The following is a 20,986-nucleotide window of genomic DNA, read 5'->3' as shown; positions in this document are numbered from 1 at the left end:
GCCTCCCTGAATGTACGGCCAAGGAGTGTTTTGGGGATAAATATGAAAGAGCGGCATTGGCCACTTGCAGGGTGTATGAATTTTTGCAGGAAGACACTGCCAAGTGAGCCTGTGAGGTGGCCACCTTAACCGCCACCTCTCCTCCCCCCCCCCCCCCCCCCCCCCCCCCCCCCCCCCCCCCCCCCCCGCAGCCATGTCTGAGGGAGTTCACTTGCCTGCAGCTTCCCCAACACTTGATGTGGTCAGATTCTGTAATTTTGCTAGGCTGATGGGAAAGAGTGAAGCTCTTGTCTTCTCCCAGCTGCCCTTGGTTGGGTGGGGAGTCTGGGAGGGCGGTCTGGTGCTCTTTATAGAAACTTCTGGCCAGATTGCTCACAGTCCTACTTTCTACTAGTCTCAGGGCACCTGGTACTCAAGTTCCTGAGCTCCGCGGGCCTCCTGCCCTTCCCTCCTCCTCCACCCCTCCCCCAAGCCCTGATCTCAACTTCCTCCCGTCTGCTGTTAATTGCCATTTTGGGGCTTTTAACTTTTTGTGGACATTAATCATCCTCTGGTGCCTCTTCCCTCTTTTTAAAAAATGTTTATATATTTATTTTTGAGAGAGAGCAAACACGTGTGCACAAGCACGAGTGAGGAAGGGGCAAAGAGAGAGGGAGAGAGAATCCCAAGAAGGCTTCATGCCAAGCGTACAGCCTCCCACACGGGGCCTGATCCCACTAACTGATGACCTGAGCCTAAATCAAGAGCCGATGCTTAACTGACTGAGCCACCCCGGTGTCCCGCCTCTTCTTTTATTCTCTCCAAATATTCCTTAACTGTCAGCTTAACAGGGTTTTTAGGAAGGAGCAAAAATTAATGTGGGTGTCCAGTCTGACACATTCTATCAAAACTAATACATATCTATAATTCCCTGCCAGCTTGTTAGCCTCTTAGAGGCAGCAAAAGCTTGTGTTTACTTCTGTATCCCAGCACCTAGTCCTATGCCTGGTGGACGGGGGACAGGGACAGACACAGGTGGAGGCTCAGGCGAGAAACTACCTTTAGCATCTTGCAGTGATTGGTCCCTGGGGAAAGGGATGGTGTCCAGGGAAGGGTTACCAGTTTACACAACAAACAGGTTCATGAAATCTTTCACACTTTTATCTCTCTCTCCTCCAGCTTATGAATTCTGCTCTGTTTGTAAACACGAGTCCACCTCCTCTGCTAGGCTGAACTTGGAGCTTTGCTTGAGTGACCCATTGACTGAACAAATAAATAATTGTGTCTCGGAGCAGGGAGGGCCAAGTTAGGACCTTAATAGGTGACCCTATGCCTTTCCCAACTGGATGACTCTTCTCAGGTTCAGTTCCCTGACCCCCATCCTTTGAGAGGACGGACAGCATTACTGGGGGGTGCTGTGGCTTTTGGGAATTAAAGATCTGGGCTTGAGTCCTGGGTCCACTACTTTTTTTAATGTTTATTTATTTTTGAGAGACAGAGAGAGAGAGACAGAGCGTGAGGGGAGAGGGGCAGAGAGAGAGGGAGACACAGAATCCGAAGCAGGCTCCAGGTGCTGAGCTGTCAGCGGATGCGGGACTCAAACCCACGAACTGTGACATCATGACCTGAGCTGAAGTCACGGACGCTTAACCGACTTAGCCACCCAGGCACCCCCCCGGGTCCACTACTTATATGTAGGACCTTGGTCAAGTTTTTAACCTCTTTGAGCCTCAGCTGATCCTCAGACCGGATCAGCTTTTCTTGTGACATATGGATTATTAATTCATAGGTGCCACCTGAGAAAAGATCCCATGGTCCAGTATATTTGGTAAGTGCTGGTTGGACAAAGTTAAATAATTATGCTTATAATGATAATATAACAAACACATATAATAAGTATTTATTATATAATGATTGTTAAATATTGTGACATTACTATTCTGCAATTAAATTATATAATAACATTTTTTGAGTGCTTACTATTCATCAGGTACCCTTACAAGCACCATCTCATTTAACCCTCAAAACAACCCCATAAACGACATTTGTTACCATTATTATCTGTATTTGATAAACGACAGACTAAGGTCATCAGAGCCTTTGGTACCACGCATTGTCACTCTCTAAGAGGGAGTGGGAACAAGCAGTATTTCTGAGCTTGTTTGCCCGTGGATCCCCTTTCCAGAAGGGCTCTCATGGTGCTGGGGTTCTGCAGACATGGGCTGAGGGAGGCAGGGCAGGATCCGCTTTGGGCATGTCCCCCCCCCCCGGAGACGAGGGACCCCCAGCCCGGGGACCAGAGCTTGGGAAGGGAGCTCCTCCATCAGGTTTTGCAGCCAGGGGCAGATCAGAGGCTCTGGGCTATGGGCAGTCCATTACTGAATGGGAATGGCAGCTTGACCCCTCCGTTCCGTCACTGGGGAGAGCAGCCCGTACAGGTGTTCCCTGAGCTTCTGATGTACCAGAGAGCTGGTCCAAAGCCATGCAGCTCAGGGTGGAAGATGCTGGGCACTGTTCTGGCCAGAGAGCAGGAGAGGCAGATTCTTCCTGACTCCACTTGCATTTCAGTCTGGGGTTTACTGCCCTTGGAGTCGGTATACGGTTTTGGAAACGGGACCCAAAGGAGTTGTTCTGGAGCTGCGGCTTCGTTGGAAGTGAAAGCAGAGCCTCTGTCCCAGGCTAGAGCCCCGACCGCCGGGCTGTGAGAGGCTGGAAGCAGACTCTGACACAGCTGGCTGTGGACCTGGTTAAGTCAACTGCCCCCTTGGAGCCTCTGTTTTCTCCTGTGTAAAATGGGCTGGGCTGCTGTGAGGACCCGAGCAGACCTGAAAAGACGGGAGGCTATACGCCCCTCAGTCAGCGGTTATGATTATGGCCCTGGGGGCATGCACGGTGGACTCTAAGCTCCTCTGAAGTTTAAGGAGCTCACAAGCCCTTAATATTTGGGATGGGGGGGTGGTGTTGGTCCTATTCTTTTGTTTCCTAACACAAAGCCTCTTCCCAAAGCCTCCTATCAAGCCTGAAAAACAGATTCCAGCTGGTCCTGGGTGCTCCTGGCAACTATCTAGCCCATATGAGCAGGCCTCCTTCTCTGGGTCAAATAAAGAGTGACTCACCTTGGCCCAGCCCCGGCAGCTACAACCTTTGTGAAGGCCTAGCCACACCCTGCTTTCATGGTCACACCTGCCTTCTTTCCACCTTTGGGCAACCCGGACCCACTTGCAGGTCTGATTCACTAGTTTAAACAGCCTCAGGCTGGGCCTTCCTGAGTGGCTCAGGGCTGCTGCTGGTGGGTTAGGGGTGTGTGTGTGGTTTCCTGGCCCCTGCTCCTGGCTAAGCTGGTGGCTGGAAGGCAGTTTACTGGGGACTAGTTTCAGGGGCCACAGGTGACCCAGGTGATAATATGGACTGAGATTTCACAGGGGGAAACTGAGGCACGTTGATGGGAAGTGACTGGCCCATCTCCCTAACAGCATCTCAGAAGGGCATAGGGCCTCCGTTGTGTGACTGAGTGACCGCTCTGACCTAAGGGACCATGGAGACAGTTCAGAGGAGGGGTGAGGTCCTTGCGCACCAGGAACTAGGATGAGACACAGGCAGTGTCTGGCAGGGGGCCCAGCCCTCCCAAGCGATCAAATAAAGGTGGGTGGAATTGTTGAGCGGGGTGAAGAGTGGGGCTGGGGGCTGTGCGTGGAGAGGAGGGCTCCTTCCCTTAGGATCCAAGCACTTCACTCTGTGCATGGGCATCCTGCAGACAGCCTCACAGTTCAGCCGTTTGTCTCTGTCTGAAGCTCCAGGATTCAGCCCGACACCCCCCTTCCAGATACTCACAAGAAGGGAGGGATTCTACCCCATTTCTGTCTCTGGGTGGCAGGTGCTACATGTCTCATGGGCAAGTTATTTGCCTCCTTCAGGCTCAGATTCCCCATCATGGATTTCAGTAAATCTGGGTTGAATGCATGCATGATTTGGGAGCTGGAGGGGGAGGGCTGTTTTGGAGGGGGTGGGTGGTAAGGGGCCCTCAGGGGCTCTGCCCCAGGTGGGGTCACGCTTGAGCCTGGGTTGCTGAGAAGTCCCTTATCATCCAGCTGCAGAAGCCTCCCAGCAGCTAGCAGCTGTTCTCAGGAGTGCCCCCCCCAGCCCCAGCTCCAACCCTCCTCCTTTCAGCCGCCCCCCCCCCCTCCCGGCCCTGGGATTTGTATGGCTCCAGCAGGGCGGGGCAGCTTTGTCTCAGGAGGCCAGCAGCCAGAGGCCCCTCCTCTCTGGGACTGAAAGGGAGTCAGGGTGTGGGTGATCACCAAGGGGCTGTAATTCCGAGTGGGGTGCAGGAATCGCCTGAATGTACTGGAGGGAAGGGTTAACTTTGATCCCAAGGAAGGGGCTTCAGAACACAATTCCAGAAAGGGCCTTTGAGGGATGGGGGGGAGGGGGAGGACAGGGTATAGGAGTCTACCGTCAGAAGGACTTAATTCCGGGGGAGGGGTGTCGAACCTGGGGAGATCTTAATGGGGGAGGCTCAGAATGTGACTGGGGGTGTCTATGCGTGTGATGGGAGCGAAGAAGGGAAAGAGTGTGATGGAGGTGCCCCGTCGGGGCTCTGGAGTGGCCAGGGGTGGGGCAGTTCTCTGCGGCTTGGGTGGAGAGGGCGGGGGAACGTGGCCTCAGGCCCCTGGGAGGGAAGAGCTGGAGGCAGAGCCGCCAAGAACTGACCAATGGGGAGAGTGCCCGTATTTGCACTCAGGAGCTGGCAAATTCCTCAGGGCTCAGATATCCGTCCCGACGTCCACCCCCCACCCCCTCTCCCTGCCCCCGCCCGCCCGGGGCATAAAAGGCGCCAGGTGAGGACCTCGCCACTCCTACCGCCAAGCTATGCACCTCCGACCAATGGGTGACCGCACGACTTCCTTTAGTTACCGGCAAATGGCCGGCGGCCAGTCCTTGGGGGGTCTGCGCTACGCGGGAGGAAATGTCTTCCGCGCGCCGAGCATCCACGGGGGTTCCGGCGGCCGCGGCGTGTCCATGTCCTCCGCCCGCTTAATGTCCTCGTCCTTCGGGGGCTACGGCGGGGACTACAGCGGCAGCTTTGCGGGCGGCCTGGACGGGTCCGACGGCCTCTTCTCCGGCAATGAGAAGCTCACCATGCAGAACCTCAACGACCGGCTGGCCTCCTACCTGGACAAGGTGCGCGCCCTGGAGGAGGCCAACGGCGACCTGGAGGCGAAGATCCGCGACTGGTACGCGAAGCAGGGGTCCGGGCCCGCCCGCGACTACAGCCACTACTTCAAGATCATCGAGGACCTGCGGGATAAGGTGGGCGGCGGCCCAGCTTCGGGAGGTGCACCTGTCGCGCAAACCCAGCCCCGCGGGCTGGGCGAGGCCCGAGGCGGGCGCGCCGGGCGCGGCGGGCACCCAAGCCACCACCCGGCGGGGCAGGAGGGAGCGAGCCCGTTAGGACGTGGGAGGGCTGCAGGGTGGGCAGAGAGCTGGGGGCAGGTGAGCCGGGGCAGGAGAGTGGGACAGGAAATGGAGGCTGGGGCTGCGGGAAGGGGGTGGTGTGTGCAGCGGCGGCGGGGGCGGGGCTGGAGGGTGGGGAGATCTGGGAAGGGGGTCCGAAGGAGTAAGAGGAGACGGGACAAGGCCGTGGGCCGTCCGGAGGTGTGGGCCAGGGGCCGTAGTCACAGACAAGAGAGAGAGACAAGAGTTTGGCCTGGGAGGAACTCACCCGCTGCCAGCCCCACCCCACCCCCACCCCCCGCCGGGGGCCCCGCTGCATTCCATTCCTCTGGTGGGGCAGGTCTGCTTTCCATCAGCTCAGGCTGAAGCCCCTCCTGCCCCGCCAAACAGGGCCACCCCGGATTTAGGCGGAGCTTCTGGGAAGAATGGGAGCGGGCAAATGCTGTGGCCTAAGGACCCGGTGAAGGCGGGACACGCAGAGGCCCAGGGGGTCCTTTTCAGCAATAGTTCTGTGTGGGTGGAGCGTTCCTGGGTTAGGGGTGCTTCGCAGGTAGCCACCGGTCTTACAGGGAGCCCCGAGGCCGTGAGAAACTGAGAGCTCTGCCTTGAAGAAATGTATCAGAAGCCGGTGGGACATTTAATGGTCCTCCATGCTGGGTTTCCAAAGCGGGCCAGCGCCTGCCCTGTGCCCAGCATGGTGCTGGGTGCTAGGGGCATAGAACAGATAGACCAGCCTTATAGAGGAGGAGGGACAGCTAGAGATGGAAACAGCAAAGTAGAATACTGCTTACACGCTTTAAAAATCGTAACCTGCTGTAAGAAATACATTTCGCGGTGTACCCTCACGCATTGTCTCTCTGTTATACACACACCCAAAATGGAAGCAAAGCTTTCTTGAAACAATTCTTACCCTACTGTGTGTGGTCCATCTCTTCTCATATTTTACATTCTGCTCATCTTCATTAAAAAACTATGCAAATCACCACCCATTGTACTGGGTGACTAATGAGCCATGACCTGCTCTTGAAAAAACATGAACCCAAGTACCTTAATCAATGGTGGGAATATGCCCATCACACCATAGGGACCTCAGATGGGGGCAGATTTGGACAAGGACTCCTGAAGTTCATTTCCCACCTCTGTAAGACAGGCATACCCACTGACCTGGCAGGAAAGGAAGTATAAAGTGTTTGGCACATAATAGACACTCACCAAATGGGAACTCCCTTTCCTGAAGCAGATTGTGCTTTGAACAGGGGTGTGTGTTCAGACAAAGGTATCCCAACACTGCATCTGGTTTGCGGACCACTGGAGTCTGCCTCTGGACCATTTAGAGTGCAGGTGGCAGACACATTCCTCCCAGACTTACCTCTGCCCTCCCACACCCTCCCCTACCCCCTGGCTCCACAGTCCCTGACCGTGGTTACTTCTGCTCCAGCTCCCGGGCGTGGACTGATTCCAAGACCTCCCAGAGAGCAAGCCAGTGGGCAGCTGAGTCTTTAGGGGGTAGAGGCATACCCATTTGGTTTCCTCTCTCTTCTGGGAAGAAAGTGGGTGGACAGAGCCAGTGTACTGAGCTGGTGTCAACCTCCTGCCTCTGTCTTTCAGATTCTTGGTGCCACCATTGAGAACTCCCAGGTTGTCCTGCAGATTGACAATGCCCGTCTGGCTGCGGATGACTTCCGAACCAAGTGAGTATGGGTTTGCCCTGGAGGGCTGCAGGAGCCGGGGCAGGGGAGGAAGGGCGATGCCAGGCTCTTTGGGGGCTCAGTGCAGTGGGGGACTGGACTCTGTCCTCACCCACCCCAGCTGGCCTGAAGTAAGCCCTACCCCCTCCATGGACTCCTGAACCAGGGTTGAGGGGGAGAAACGGGGGGAACTCTGCAGAGGTTCAGAGCAAATGCTGGCCTCACGGCACCTATTTCCTCTGAAAGGTTTGAGACCGAGCTGGCCCTGCGCAGGAGCGTGGAGGCCGACATCAACGGCCTGCGCAGGGTGCTGGATGAGCTGACCCTGGCCAAGGCTGACCTGGAGATGCAGATCGAAGGGCTGAAGGAGGAGCTGGCCTACCTAAAGAAGAACCACGAGGAGGTGGGTTTTAGGCTGAGCCTTCTGTCCATCTCACTCCACCTTTCCAGGGCTGAGGACAGTTTTTGATCCTATATCCTCTTGACGAGGGCAATGATTGCTGTACCCTTGGCATGGCCCTGGGTGTGGAGCAGGACTCTTGGGGTTCCAGCAGCAGATGGCGGCTACCTCATCGGTCCTGCGATGCTGCCTCCTAGGTCTGCACCTGAAAACTGGGCCCTTTCCGCCTGGGGGATGGGGGAGTGACTTGACCTAGGTCCAGCAGGCTCTAGGTTCCGACATGCCTATCTCTGCTGTGTCTTTCCAGGAAATCAGTGCCCTGAAGAGCCAGGTGGGTGGCCAGGTCAGCGTGGAGGTGGATTCTGCTCCGGGCATCGACCTCGGCAAGATCCTGAGTGACATGAGAAGCCAATATGAGGTCATGGCTGAGAAAAACCGAAAGGATGCTGAAGACTGGTTCACCAGCCGGGTATGGCACGGGGCTGGGGTGTGGTGGGGGGCATGGGTGCCCTCTGGGGAGGTGGCAGGGAGAGAGGGCTTCGTGCTCTCAGACAGAGGTCTGCTTCAGTGCTTATTCCTTCTGCCTCCTCTCTTACTGTAGACGGAAGAGCTAAATCAGGAGGTGGCCAGCCACACGGAGCAGCTGCAGACTAGCAAGGTGGAGGTCACCGAAGTGCGGCGCACCCTCCAGGGTCTGGAGATTGAGCTGCAGTCTCAGCTAAGCATGGTGTGTGCCCCCTGCCCCGTAGGATGCACCCTGGGGCCCTCGCAGCCTTGTGTGGCCCTGGGCCATGGTTGTGCCCGTGCCCTCTCTGGGAACCGGTCTCCACTGAGTCTCATTCCCTCTCCCTGCTCTCAGAAAGCCGCCCTGGAAGGCACGCTGGCGGACACAGAGGCCCGTTTTGGAGCCCAGCTGGCCCAGATCCAGGCTCTGATCAGCAGCTTGGAAGCCCAGCTGAGCAAGGTGCGTGCAGACACTGAACGGCAGAACCAGGAGTACCAGCAGCTCATGGACATCAAGTCACGGCTGGAGCAGGAGATCGCCACCTACCGCAGCCTGCTGGAGGGCCAGGATGCCCACTACAACAACCTGCCCACCTACAAGGCTCTCTGAGTCCTGGCAGCCTCCTGGGCTTCCTGCTCTCCCGCGAAGAGGTTCCCCTGGCGGGGAGGGGCGTGGGAAGGGAGCGACCGTATCCCTGGCGCTTTCCCTGACCTGTCAATAAAGCTTTATGGCCCAAGGGAGGAAGGACGTTGGGTTTGTTGTTTCAGCCCATAGAGATGGGCCAGACTGGGGCCTGTTAAGGTTTTATTTGGATCAGAGTGCACTCTGTCCTAAGAGAGGGAAGGGAGGGTACTCACTAACTCCTATGGTGATGGCAATTCCTGTTCACAGAACTCTTCATTTACCTAATCTGTTCCTGAAAACAAGCCTGTGAGGGGGCGCCTGGGTGGCTCAGTTGGTTGAGCGTCTGAGTTCGGCTCTGGTCATGATCTCCCGGTTCGTGGGTTTGAGCCCCACATTGAGCTCTGAGCTGTCAGCACAGAGCCTGGAGCCTGCTGCAGGTTCTGTGTCTTCCTTTCTGCCCCTCTCTTGCTCGTACTTTGTCTCTATCTCTCTCTCTTAAAAAAAAAAAAAATTAAAAACAAACTTGTGAAACAAGCATTGCTCCCATTTTACAGAGGAGTAAACTAAGGGTCAGAGAGTGAAGTGATTTGTTGTGTGTGTAACTGTTCTAACATGGCAAAGGTGGGGTTTGAAACTTTTTTTTCAGATTTTAGGGTTTAAAAAAATTAAAAAAAATTTTTTTTAACTTATTTCTGAGAGAGACAGTGTGAGCAGGGGAGGGTCAGAGAGAGAGGGAGACACAGAATTGGAAACAGGCTCCAGGCTCTGAGCTGGCTGTCAGCACATAGCCCGACATGGGGCTCGAATCCACAAACCGTGAGATCATGACCTGAGCTGAAGTCGGATGCTTAACCGCCTGAGCCACCCAGGCTCCCCCAGATTTAGGTATTTTAAAGTTTTTTAAAATGTTTGTTTATTTTTGAGAGAGACAGAGACAGAGTGCGAGCAAGGGAGGGGCAGAGATAGAGAGGGAGACACAGAAACTGAAGCAGGCTCCAGGCTGTCAGCACAGAACCCAATGCGGGGCTCGAACCTGTGAACCATGAGATCATGGCCTGAGTTGAAGTCGGACACTTTTTAACCTACTGAGCCACCCAGGCACTCCCAGATTTAGTTTTCTTTCTACTTCATTCCCTCAAGGATGGGTGTGTGTATTTGTGTGTCGGAAATTAATGTTTACTTGAGCACCTCGTATGTGCCATTTAATCAAACAACCCTAAAAGGTAGTTAAGTAGGAGGGAGTACTCATCATATAGAACAGGAAACAGGTTCAGAGAAGTTAAGTAACTTGTCCAAGGTCACAGTGACTAGGGTTCATGATTACTAGCTCGCCGTGCCACCTCGTACCCCAGTCTCCTAGGATTTGACACTCCCTTGTGCCGGGTCCTAAGTACTTTTCTGTCTTGCTCCATGTGAAGTCCTAGGACTGGGATCCCTTGGGGGCAGTTCCTTTTGATACATGTCCCCACTAAACTGAGGAACAGGGGGCAGGCATCCCATTGAGAAGGCTGAAGAGCGTACCTGTTGGTGTGCGTCTGTGTGCCTACGTGTGCTAACACATTCATCCATATCTGGGCAGCCCCACGTAAGTCCCTTACGCCCACCAGCTCATACCTGGGCCCAGAGCCTGGAATGGGATCCGGCCGTGACCTGGACCTCCCGTACAGACCCCCAACCTGGCCCAAGCTGGCTTGCCTGAGGCTGGTCCCAGGCCAGCAAAGGAACCTTAAGTCCCAGCTTCCTGGTATAGCTCTGCCCTTGTGTGGGTGTGGTCTTGCCCCTGTGGTTTACAGCTCAGCTGCCAAGAATTGAGGCCAATTAAAGGTAAATAACTACTTCCCCTTTGCTGAGAGGTTCAGCCTGAGTGGGTCTGTTAGGTCCCAGAGATCTTCCTGATAGCAGGTCTGCTCTGCCAAGGAGTGGGGCAAGGGAGGAACACTCTTCCCCCTGCCCCCAGAAGGCCTCCTGTAGGGGAATGAGGTGGACACAGGCTGCTGTGGGTGCCCCACACTGTGCTAAGGAGACTGGGATCCAGACATGCCCTGTGCTGATGATCCTGAAGGAGGTGCTCTCCCTAGTTTTCTGTGGGTCTCAGAGGGGTTTGTTAGCTTGCTCTAAGCCATGGAACTGGGGACCCCAGAGCCCAGATCTTCCTTCTCTCCCTGGGCCTGGAGCCCCCTTCTCCCACCTCCCTAGCTGTTCTGCCCTGGCCTCTAGCATCTATCACCACTGCCCCTCCTCCCCCTCCTCACTTAACTTTAGGGCCCTGGCCTCACCCGGAGGCTGGGTCTGTCCAGAGATTTGTGTCCCCTGTTCCTGAAAGCCTCTGTTGTCACAGCTGAAACCCTCCCCTATGCCCCAGAGGCCCCTGGAATGTGGCTTTGGGGCGGGGTCTGGGCCGACACAGGTGGGTCAGGTGACTGGGTTGCAGGTCTGGGTATCAGGAATGAAGCCTTCCTTTGTGTGTGTGTTGGGGGGGCGGGAGGGCAGGGGTACTTTTCTGTCTCAGTCTGGGAGCTGAAACTAGGGGTACTGTGTTGACAGAGAGGCTGGGCTAGGGGAGAGGGAGAGGGCGGGAGGGAGAGAGAAGGGGAGAGGATTTAGGGGGTGGGTCTTTCCATCCTTGCTGGGCATTATGACCACTTAGGTTTGCAAAGCATTTCCTGTCAGTCATGTGGCTCCATCCCTGTGAGTCAGATTGGGCAGGAGTTATTGCCATTTTCCAGTTTGGTAGACTGAGGCTCAGAGAGGAGGCTAGATTACCTAAAGTCCTATACTGAAGACAGCGGAGTACCTAAGAGAGGAGGAATTATCCAGGCCCTAGGATATGTGCTCTCTGTCCTGACATCTCCCTGGGGGGCTGGGGGAGGTGAGGGTGGATTTATGGAGGCCACACCCCTGCATGTCATTGAATGTTACCGGTGGCCCTGCAGCAGGACGCAGTGTTAATGGCTCCGTGTTTTCTTTTTGTTTATGCTGGTAAAATACACATATAATTAATTTACCAACTTAACCGTTTGTGAGTATACGGTTCTGTGGCACTGAGTACATTCACACTGTTGTGCCACCATCACCAGTGCGTATGTTCCTGTGTCCACCTTGTAACACTGCAACTCTAAGTCTGTTACATAGTAACTCCTTATGTGATAAGTGCAAGGACTCTGACTACTCTAAGTACATCATGTAAGTGGAAAAATGGCCCAATTTTAAGTGGGGAACCTGGCTCAGAGAGGTTGAGTCGCACCCAGAGGCGGAGTCCAGCCCAAGGCTCTTTCCACTGGGCTGCTAAGGAGAGAAGGCCCCGGGGGCAGCCTGTTTGCAATGGGCAAAGGACAGAAACTGGCGCAGCAGCATGGGCGGGCTGCCTGGGGCTGGGCCCTGGGCTGCAGCCTGGGCTGGAGCCAGCTAGAGCTGGGTTCCCACCCTTGCCCTGCCTCCCTGCCCGGCCTGGTGCTAATGAGCAGGAAGCAAGGGGTCTAGACCTTGAGCTGTTTGCACTGAAACCAGTCATTTGTGCCTGGGACAGCTCCTGCCCCTGCATGGGCCCGATGGAGTGCAAAAGCCCCCTTTTGAGGGGTGCTGGAGAGGAGTCAGGGTGCAGAAGAGGGGCTGGCCGGGGCTCAGCCCTCCCTTAGCCCCCCCCTCAGCCTTCCCTCAGCCTGGAGTGATGGCGTGTAATTGTTCCCGTGTTAATTGCCGGGGCCATGATGTCTGCAGAGGCTTTAATGAGCTGTGGCTGATCTGAGTTTGATTATTTTTCTTTCGGAGGAAAAGACAATGTCTCCCGCCCAGGAGACAATACTGCACTGTCTGGGCCCAGGGCTCAGAGGCCCAGCTCATCCACCTCCTCCCACCCAGGCCTGCCTCTCTTACCATCCCAGCTCAGATGGCAGTCCCAGGTACTGAGCCGCACTGTCTGCTTCCTCAGAAGATGGGAAACAAGGAGGAGGCAGGACGGCGGCTCTCGGGGCTCAGCTGGAAGCTGACAGTGCCCTTTGTCCCAGAAACCCATCCAAGGTTTCACAGGCAGTAAGTGATGCAGCCAGGATTTGAACCCAGGCCTTAGGAACTCTGGAGCTCTATCCACCTCAGTGTGCTTCAGCCCTGGACCAGGTATCGTCCTGACTCCCCAGATCAGCCTTGCTTACCTCCCCGAACCCAAGAGCCCTGGAACTGGGGCTAGAGGGCCAGGCTGTGCCTCCAAATGGCACTACCCACATGTATCAGGTACCCCTGAAAGCAGGCCCCTGGGTTGGTGGCAGAGAAGAGGGCTCTCCTTAGTGTTCGGCTCCCGTCTCTGGCGTCAGCATCTTGCTCTGTAAAGAGGTGTCTTCCAGTCTGCCAGCCAGGCCTCCCTATCTCCTCCCTCCCGACACTGAGGCACGCAGAACCCTCCGGGATGGTCCCTCCCTGGCCCCACAGCGCTTGACAGGACAAACGGAGTTAATCTGGCCTTGTTATGTAGGGACATGCCTCTCTCGGGAGAAGGCAGGGGCTTCCCGGACTGGGCTCCAGTCTTATCTGCAGAGGTTTGCCCCAACGTGTCCCAGGAGCAAGCAAAGCTTCAATGACATGTACATTTGGCAGGTGGTGGGGTTATCAATCAGCCCCCTTTTAGCCCTGAGCCTCCTGGCCTTTGGGAGAGTGCCAGGGCGGTGGGGCAGGGGGCTCGTGGGGGTCGGGGGGGGGGGAGGAGAGGAGGGGATGGAGGAGGAGAGTCCTGCTGTATCAGGGAAATGATGGAAGTTAGCTTCTCTGATCACCTTAGCTAGAAATGGACTCATGACCCCTTCTCCTGTCCTCAGCCCGTGCGCACGGGCCCTGTATTCCTCCCTGCGCCTCTGCCCTCCCATCCCCAGAGGCCACTGCTCCCCTGCAAGCCCTGCAGGCTCACATATGGGGTCTGTGAGTGGGACAACACAGGGCAGCGATAGGGACTGGGCTCCCACCCTGAGAGCACGGAGCTGGCCGCCTTGGGGTGAGGGTTCTGGGCCTGAGGCAGCAGAGAACTCGGGGGAGGGCAGAGCTGGCCTGGGCTGTTCTACCTGAGCAGGCGGAGGCCTGGTAGCTGTGGAGTGACAGGAATTTTCTCCCCAGCGTCTCTTAGTGTTTTCCCGGAGCGCAGAGATGAACCTGCATTCGAAGTGTTAAAACCGTGGCCCCGGGGCAAAACACCATTCATTCTGAATCATCTCTTTTGTGCATTTAAAAAAAAAAAAAAGAAAGAGAAAAGAGAAACTCCACACCAGCCCGGCAGAGGTGTGCAGGCGGCTGTGTTTGAACGTAGGAGTTGGCTCCCCTTTGGGGGAGGAGACGAGGTCCCACAACAACCTCTGAGGGGTATATAAGGAACCTCGGGCTGGGGGCAGACATTCCCGGTGCCCTGCTTCTAAGCCCAGCTTACCTCCGCCAGCGCCTCTCAGGCCTCTTGTGCTTGCTGAGGACTCACCGGCTGCCTGGCCATGAGCACCACATTTCTGCAGACTTCTTCCTCCACCTTTGGGGGTGGCTCTACCAGAGGGGGTTCCCTTTGGGCCGGGGGCGGCGGCTTTGGTGGGGGGAGTCTCTATGGGGGCGGTGGAGGCCGCAGTATCTCCGCCTCTTCTGCTAGGTTTGTCTCCTCGGGGTCCGCAGGGGGCTACGGGGGCGGCCTGAGCTGCGGCTTCGGTGCAGGGGCTAGTAGTGGTTTGGGGGGAGGCTTTGGAGGTGGCTTTGGTGACTTTGGTGGCGGCGATGGCGGCCTTCTCTCCGGCAACGAGAAGATCACTATGCAGAACCTCAACGACAGGCTGGCCTCCTACCTGGACAAGGTGCGCGCCCTGGAGGAGGCCAACGCCGACCTGGAGGTGAAGATCCGCGACTGGTACCAGAGGCAGCGCCCCAGCAGCCCGGAGCGGGACTACAGCCACTTCTACAAGATCATCCAGGAGCTTCAGGATAAGGTGAGTCCTCCAGCAACGGAGAGACGGGAGCAGGTGGCCGGTGTCCTGCATGCATCTCCATCAGTCTTCGTGCTGCCGTAAGAAAATCCCTGCATGCCCAGGCAACGACTGTCAGTGTATAACTTAGAGAGCAGGGAGTGCTTTCCAGGCGCGGAGGCTGGCACACATCCGCTCAACTTGGCAGTGCCTGGGGATCCTGAGAATCTGTTCAGGAACCCGGGTGTGTGTGTGTGGGGTCCGAGGTGGGGGCAGTTATACACACCATTTAGGGCTCTGCATAAAGTGACTTTATGCTTCTTTTGCAAGAAGAGCGAAGTGTAGCCTCAGGAGCCCTGAATGCCGGGACCACCTGCCTCACCTTTCGAGGAGGTCTTTGGTGCGCAAAGCGCTATTAGGACTTAGGAGACCTGGAACTCATTATGTGCTCTGCCATCCACTCACCCTTTCAACTCACCTGGACTGGTTTCCTCAGCTGTAGCGTGCCTTCCTGACCTACCCTCCAGGGTCATACTTGCTGTGGAATGTTCTGTGGGTCCATGGCTGTGTCAAGGTGTGCAAGAGGCCAGTGACCAGGGGAGGCTGGCGGAATGTCCCCGAGAAGTCTGCTGAACCCCACAGTGCCCTACTCCTGGCCAGGCGCTTCCCACAGGGGAGCCCAGGCATTCCAGGCTCTTTGGTCTTTCATGCCCTGGAGGCAGGAAGGGTAGTGTGAGCTCACACCAAGGATGGGCCCTTGAGGTGAGGCTCAACTCTGCCCTGGGGAGCCTACAGGCTTCTGTTGCTGGTGTCAGATGGGAGACTGTGAGAAAGGGGAGTCTGACCTCGGGTGCAGGGTGGGGAGAGCAGTAGGGAAGGGAGAACAGTGGTCCAGACACCAACTCCTGCCTCCTGCAGATCCTGGGGGCCAAGATCGACAACTCTCGGGTCATCCTGGAGATCGACAACGCCAGGCTGGCGGCAGACGACTTCAGACTCAAGTACGCTCCTGCCTCCGTCTCCCCTTCCAGATTCCCTGCCCCTTTCATGGCCTTCCTTCCCTCTTCCAGCCCCAGCTGCCCACACCCCTAGTCCTTCCGTACTCTGGGTTCCCTCTGTCCTCCCAGGTATGAGAACGAGCTGACCCTGCGCCAGAGCGTCGAGGCGGACACCAACGGCCTGCGCCGGGTGCTGGACGAGCTGACCCTGGCCAGAGCCGACCTGGAGATGCAGATCGAGAGCCTGAATGAGGAGCTGGCCTTCCTGAAGAAGAACCATGAGGAGGTGAGGGCCGGGCAGGGGCTGCTGGTGGCGGGGGCTGGAGTGGGGCCGTGGGTGCCTCCTCATAGTTGGCTGAAGGGCTTAGTGGTTCAGATAAGCTCCCCTCCACCAAAACAGGGTGTGTCCCCGTGGAGAGCAAGGGGGACTGTCCTTTGGGGACCCAGACCCCTCTCCTTCTCGGATCCATAGCCAGGCCAGGTGGTCAGTTGGACCTGCTGTCCTGATTTGTTTCATGAGCTCAGACACGGGCCCCACTGTCTTGAGGTCCTCCTGTGGGACCTACCAAGGACGAGACCCTCAGAGGTGATCAAACCTCTTCATGTTCACTGGGACACGGAGGCTGGGGGGGTGGGTACGCAGGAGAGCGAAGGGCATGCCGTGAGTCAGGCGCGAAGCCAGGATCGGCATGTGGGAGGCCACTCTCAGCCCTGGCTTCTGCCCTCTGTCCCTAAACGGGCCCCACCCACTCCACAGGAGATGAAGGAGTACAGCAGCCAGCTGGCCGGCCAGGTCAACGTGGAGATGGACGCGGCACCGGGCGTGGACTTGACCCGCGTGCTGGCCGAGATGAGGGAGCAGTATGAGGCCATGGCCGAGAAGAACCGCCGGGATGCCGAGGCCTGGTTCTTCAGCAAGGTGGGTCCGAGCTCACAGCCACGCCCCAGCTCCCCAGGTCTCCCAGGGCGCCTGTGGGGTCTCACTGGTCTGGTGTGTGACCTGCAGACAGAGGAGCTGAACAAAGAGGTGGCCTCCAACACAGAGATGATCCAGACAAGCAAGACAGAGATCACGGAGCTGAGGCGCACTTTGCAGGGCCTGGAGATCGAGCTGCAGTCCCAGCTCAGCATGGTAGGGCCTCCGACCCCCACCTGGCCACAGCCCAGCACGCAGCCTGGCCTTTCCCGCCATCCATGGCTGGTTAAGTCTCGGGTTCTCAGCCCTCCTCCAAGGGGTTTCCCTGCACTCCATTCAATACGTGTCTGCATGCCTGGGGCAGAGTCCTTCCTGGCCTGATGTGGGGTCTGTTGATCTGTTGCGCTCTCCCCCTCCCCCCCACCCCTGCAGAAAGCCGGGCTGGAGAGCTCACTGGCCGAGACGGAGTGCCGCTATGCCACGCAGCTGCAGCAGATCCAGGGGCTCATCGGCAGCATCGAGGCCCAGCTGAGCGAGCTCCGCAGCGAGATGGAGTGCCAGGACCAGGAGTACAAGATGCTGCTGGACATCAAGACGCGGCTGGAGCAGGAGATCGCCACCTACCGCAGCCTGCTGGAGGGCCAGGACGCCAGGCAGGGGCGGGGGTGCAGGGCGAGGAACGAGGGAGGGGTCGGTGGGGGTTGGGGTGGAGAGTCTCATGGGGACAACAGTGGGACCGGGAAAAGGAAACAAATGGGGTATTCGTGTAGATCAGAATCTGTCCACTTGGGGGTGGCAGGTCTGAACAGGTTCTCAGGACGTCCCAGCCTCTAGAGAAGCCAGATGTGCGGGTGGTGGTGGGGGGCGCTGGAGGGGATTGCTGAGCCAGCGAGGGGGGCTCCCTTAGGGACACCTGGGCTCGTGCCCTCCCCTTACATCTGCTTCCCCTCTCTTTCAGGATGGCTGGCATTGGCACCAGAGAAGGTTAGAAGGCTTAACTCTTCCCATGTGGGGTGGCAAGGGCGGCTGTTGAAGCCACCGTTCCCCCTTGGCATGGGGTGGAAGGAGGAAGAGGCCAAACGTGCCAGTGGGGTGGGGACACGCCCATTTCAGGTGGTACCTCTTCCCCAGGGAACCCTCCATCAGGACCCAGTAGAGTCAGGGCTGAAGATTTATTGAGAACCTTCTGGGTTGAGCAGACTTTGTCTAGGGCATAGCTACCTCCAGGCCCCACGTTCCTGCACTTATGGGAAGAAGCCCCCCATTGCTACCTGTTTACCTAAGGTCAAAAACCCCGGCTTTCTGGCTCACTGTGGGGCGTGAGCTGCTGCCGCCGCCGCTGTCTGCCCCCACGATGAGTGGTTCACCGCCAGACCGCCTGGCCATTCTCGAGGGACTGGCCAGCGGCCATTCCCAGGGATGCTGTCCCGTTGTCCCCGAGCTCACCCAAGGCCCTGGCTGCCTTGGGAGGGAGAACAGTGAGGGTCCCCCCACTCTCAAGCTTGCTCCTTCTTTCTACAGCCTCCCTGGGAGGTGGTGGTGGCAAAGTTCGTATCAACGTCGAGGAGACGGTGGACGGGAAGGTGGTTTCTTCTCACAAGAGAGAGGTCTGAGTGCCCGGCGCAGGAGAGCCGTCCCCCCCCCCTCCCCCCTCCCCAGGCTGAATGGGGGACTGGCTGGAGGGGCCCGAAGAGCACACCCCAGCCCCTGCTTTCAAGAGGGTGCAGCTCTCCCTGTTGGGCGCCGGGCATCCTCCCCCTCCCTCTCCCCTCTGCTCTCCTCACCTGCTCTAGAACAGGGACTGGCAAGAAGCGGCTGTATTGTGTAACGAGCTCGTTTGTGCCACATCTGCCCATGCAATAAAGAACTGCTTTTCCTTCTGCAAATAACTCTTGGTAGTGTGTCCAGTTTTTCTTGCTGGGGGCCTCTGTGGGTCTGGGAGCTCCATGATGACATCTCCTCCTACTTTGGCCTCTTCTCTGAGCCCAGGACCAATTCGGACTGCTCTGGTGACTTGCTGTTCTGGTTCATTCCATGTGGCGATCATGGACGCAGGAGACAGGGGTTGTCCTCAGAGCAGTTTGGTGCCCCCGGCAGAGCGCCTGTCACACTGAACAATTATTTACCGAACAACTATTTACCGAACAACTGACTATATAGATTGTGTTGGGTACCACCGTGTGGTTGGCACTGTGCCAGGCGACCCCACTCAACTGTTTAATACAGTTGTGGGCGGTCAGGATTTACCATTCCTGCCTGAGAGATGAGGAAGCCAGGGAGGGGAGGGACTTCCCCAGGGGCCTCATGGGTGGATGGCAAGCAACAGGGCTGGGACTGGACCCTGCATCTGTAGGGATCTAAGTCCAACACTTGTTTTGGGACCCCAGACCCTGGCCCTACATGGCTCATTGCCAGGACTTGCCTCCTTGTTTCTGGCCCGCCTACATGTGTCCCTAGAACCTCCCCCCCTTTCTTTTCTAGTCAGGCACGCCTGACCTCCAGAGTGGCTGAGTCAGGGACCATTGCTGCCTCCTGCAAAGAGAGACCTTACTATCCCCTCACCCTCTGAAGTTGCCATCTCCTTCCCTTAAGGCAACTACAGTGCTCAGAGGGAAAGACACCAACTCCAGGAAGCCTTCTCGGATTTCTCTAAGCTTAAATCCAAAGCAACATCAACCCCCATTGCCCTGATCAGTCCAAACCCCACTCCTGCTCTCCTGTCCCCAGCGTCTCTGCCTTTGGGCTCATTAGAGCAGCAGCGGCATCCACATGCACCGGATTTACTGTCTGTGGTCTGAGGCTAGTTCCTCTGGGATTCATAGCTCCAGACAGAGGGCAAGGAATGAGGAAGCAGAGCATTCTGGGTGCTGTGGCTGGGCTGGGCTCTGGCGAGGACTACGGGGAGAAGGAGAGCCGGTTTCTCAGTCCTGCTGGGGACAGGAGGTTGCAGGTGCCACTGCTCTGAGAATCAGATCATCCTGGGGGGGCATCAAGCCCTCTGAGAGGACCTTCCTGAGTCTTGCTGGGTGAAACTCTGGTGTCTGTTTTCTCTGGGGGAGATTTAATCTAGAATGTGTCTCCTGAGTACACACTTGGAGGCCAGACTTCTCTGGGGCTGGAGGAAGGAAACAGAATTTATGAAGTGTCTACATTCTGCAGGGCTCTGGGCGGGGCATTCTGAGGATGGCACCTCAATTACTCTCCCAGAGGCTTTGTGAGGGTAGGGTCAGCCCTACATCCTCTGTTTTCAGAAGAGGAAACTGAGGCTGAGGGAAGTTAAGTAGTTTGAATGAGGTCACAAGCTGGGAGGCGGGAGACTGAGCCTGGGAATGAGCCCTCTGCTTTCAGACCCTTGCTTTTCTCTGGATGTCATGAGGGTAATGGAAAGTGGCAACATCTTTCTTTTCTTTCTTTCTTTCTTTCTTTCTTTCTTTCTTTCTTTCTTTCTTTCTTTCTTTCTTTCTTTCTTTCTTTCTTTCTTTCTTTCTTTCTTTCTTTCTTTCTTTCTTCCTTCCTTCCTTCCTTCCTTCCTTCCTTCCTTCCTTCCTTCCTTCCTTCCCTCTTTCCCTCCTTCTTTCCTTCCTTCCTTTTTAAATGTTTATTTATTTTTGAGAGAGACACAGAGCACGAGCAGGGGAGGGACAGAGAGAGAAGGAGACACAGAATCTGAAGGAGGTTCCAGGCTCTGAGCTGTCAGCACGGAGCCAGATGAGAGGCTTGAACCCACGGGGGGCCGTGAGATCGTGACCTGAGCCGAAGTCAGATGCCCCACCGACTGAGCCACCCAGGCGCCCCTGACAACACCTTTCTTAAGAGAAACCCTGTCTTTTTTTGTTTTTTGTTTTTATCGGTAGTTTTTAGACCTAATATTTGATTTAATTAACCACTTACTTATTTTTTCTTTTCAAAAATTTATTTAACTTTTAGTTAGTTAACACACAGAGCAATATTGGTTTCAGGAGTAGAATTCAACACACAGAGCAATATTGGTTTCAGGAGTAGAATTCAGTGATTCATCGCCTAAGTACAACACCCACTGCTCCTCACAAGTGCCCTTCTTAATACGCCTCCCCCATCTAGCCCATCACCCGCCCACCTCCCTCCATCAACCCTCTGTTTGTTCTTTATCTTTAAGAGTCTCTGGTGGTTTGTTTCCCTGTCTCTTTCTTCTTCTTTTATTTTTGAAACCCCTTTCTTAACCTCTGTGGGAAGCCTGTTTAAATGTCATACAGCCGTTTACCGTCAGAAAAGATTATCCTCACTTCCAATTTTGGTCTCCTATGTGGTGGCTCAATCTCACATGGAAGCTCAAAACATTGGGTGGCATGTCCCCTCGGCATCCTGAGGACAGCCAGGCCCCTTCCTGAATCCAGGCCCAATGGCCTGGCCGCTGGTCCTGCTTCACCGGCCTTGGGGCCTCTGTCAAGAAGTCCCAAGCCTTCACAGCAACCCACAAGGGTTTTCTCAGCCCAAATAACCACCCCTGCAAAGGTGCAGAGAGGCC

The 20,986-nt window shown here is 56.2% G+C and overlaps 2 protein-coding genes across 3 annotated transcripts; both read left to right on the top strand.

Moving 5' to 3' along the window:
• Nucleotides 1-4,782: 4,782 nt before the first annotated feature.
• Nucleotides 4,783-8,766, top strand: KRT19 (keratin 19). Its single transcript, XM_039256801.1, has 6 exons — nucleotides 4,783-5,289; nucleotides 7,042-7,124; nucleotides 7,368-7,524; nucleotides 7,829-7,990; nucleotides 8,123-8,248; nucleotides 8,381-8,766. The coding sequence occupies exons 1-6, from the start codon at nucleotides 4,849-4,851 to the stop codon at nucleotides 8,633-8,635; spliced, it is 1,224 nt and encodes a 407-aa protein (XP_039112732.1). The 5' UTR covers nucleotides 4,783-4,848; the 3' UTR covers nucleotides 8,636-8,766.
• Nucleotides 8,767-14,006: 5,240 nt separating this feature from the next.
• Nucleotides 14,007-18,368, top strand: KRT15 (keratin 15). 2 transcript variants are annotated; one of them, XM_039256765.1, is made up of 9 exons: nucleotides 14,008-14,261; nucleotides 14,439-14,592; nucleotides 15,487-15,569; nucleotides 15,696-15,852; nucleotides 16,324-16,485; nucleotides 16,573-16,698; nucleotides 16,915-17,135; nucleotides 17,441-17,466; nucleotides 18,004-18,368. In XM_039256765.1, exons 1-9 carry the CDS (start codon nucleotides 14,113-14,115, stop codon nucleotides 18,093-18,095), a joined length of 1,170 nt encoding a protein of 389 aa, XP_039112696.1. In that variant the 5' UTR covers nucleotides 14,008-14,112; the 3' UTR covers nucleotides 18,096-18,368. The 2 variants fall into 2 exon arrangements, with proteins under 2 accessions (XP_039112695.1, XP_039112696.1); XM_039256764.1 differs by having other exon boundaries at nucleotides 14,007-14,592.
• Nucleotides 18,369-20,986: the final 2,618 nt, after the last annotated feature.

This window comes from Hyaena hyaena, unplaced genomic scaffold (genome assembly GCF_003009895.1).
Source record: "Hyaena hyaena isolate Hyena2069 unplaced genomic scaffold, ASM300989v1 scaffold_589, whole genome shotgun sequence".
NCBI classification, from domain to species: Eukaryota; Metazoa; Chordata; class Mammalia; order Carnivora; family Hyaenidae; genus Hyaena; species Hyaena hyaena.
This window is presented reverse-complemented; position numbering and strand designations above follow the sequence as displayed.

Coding starts and splice junctions, on each gene's coding strand:
- KRT19 (XM_039256801.1), top strand. CDS start 4,849: ATGCACCTCCGACCAATGGGTGACCGCACGACTTCCTTTAGTTACCGG. Junction 5,290..7,041: donor TCGAGGACCTGCGGGATAAG/GTGGGCGGCGGC, acceptor TCTGTCTTTCAG/ATTCTTGGTGCCACCATTGA. Junction 7,125..7,367: donor GCGGATGACTTCCGAACCAA/GTGAGTATGGGT, acceptor TTCCTCTGAAAG/GTTTGAGACCGAGCTGGCCC.
- KRT15 (XM_039256764.1), top strand. CDS start 14,113: ATGAGCACCACATTTCTGCAGACTTCTTCCTCCACCTTTGGGGGTGGC. Junction 16,486..16,572: donor AGGCCTGGTTCTTCAGCAAG/GTGGGTCCGAGC, acceptor TGTGACCTGCAG/ACAGAGGAGCTGAACAAAGA. Junction 17,136..17,440: donor CTGGAGGGCCAGGACGCCAG/GCAGGGGCGGGG, acceptor CCTCTCTTTCAG/GATGGCTGGCATTGGCACCA.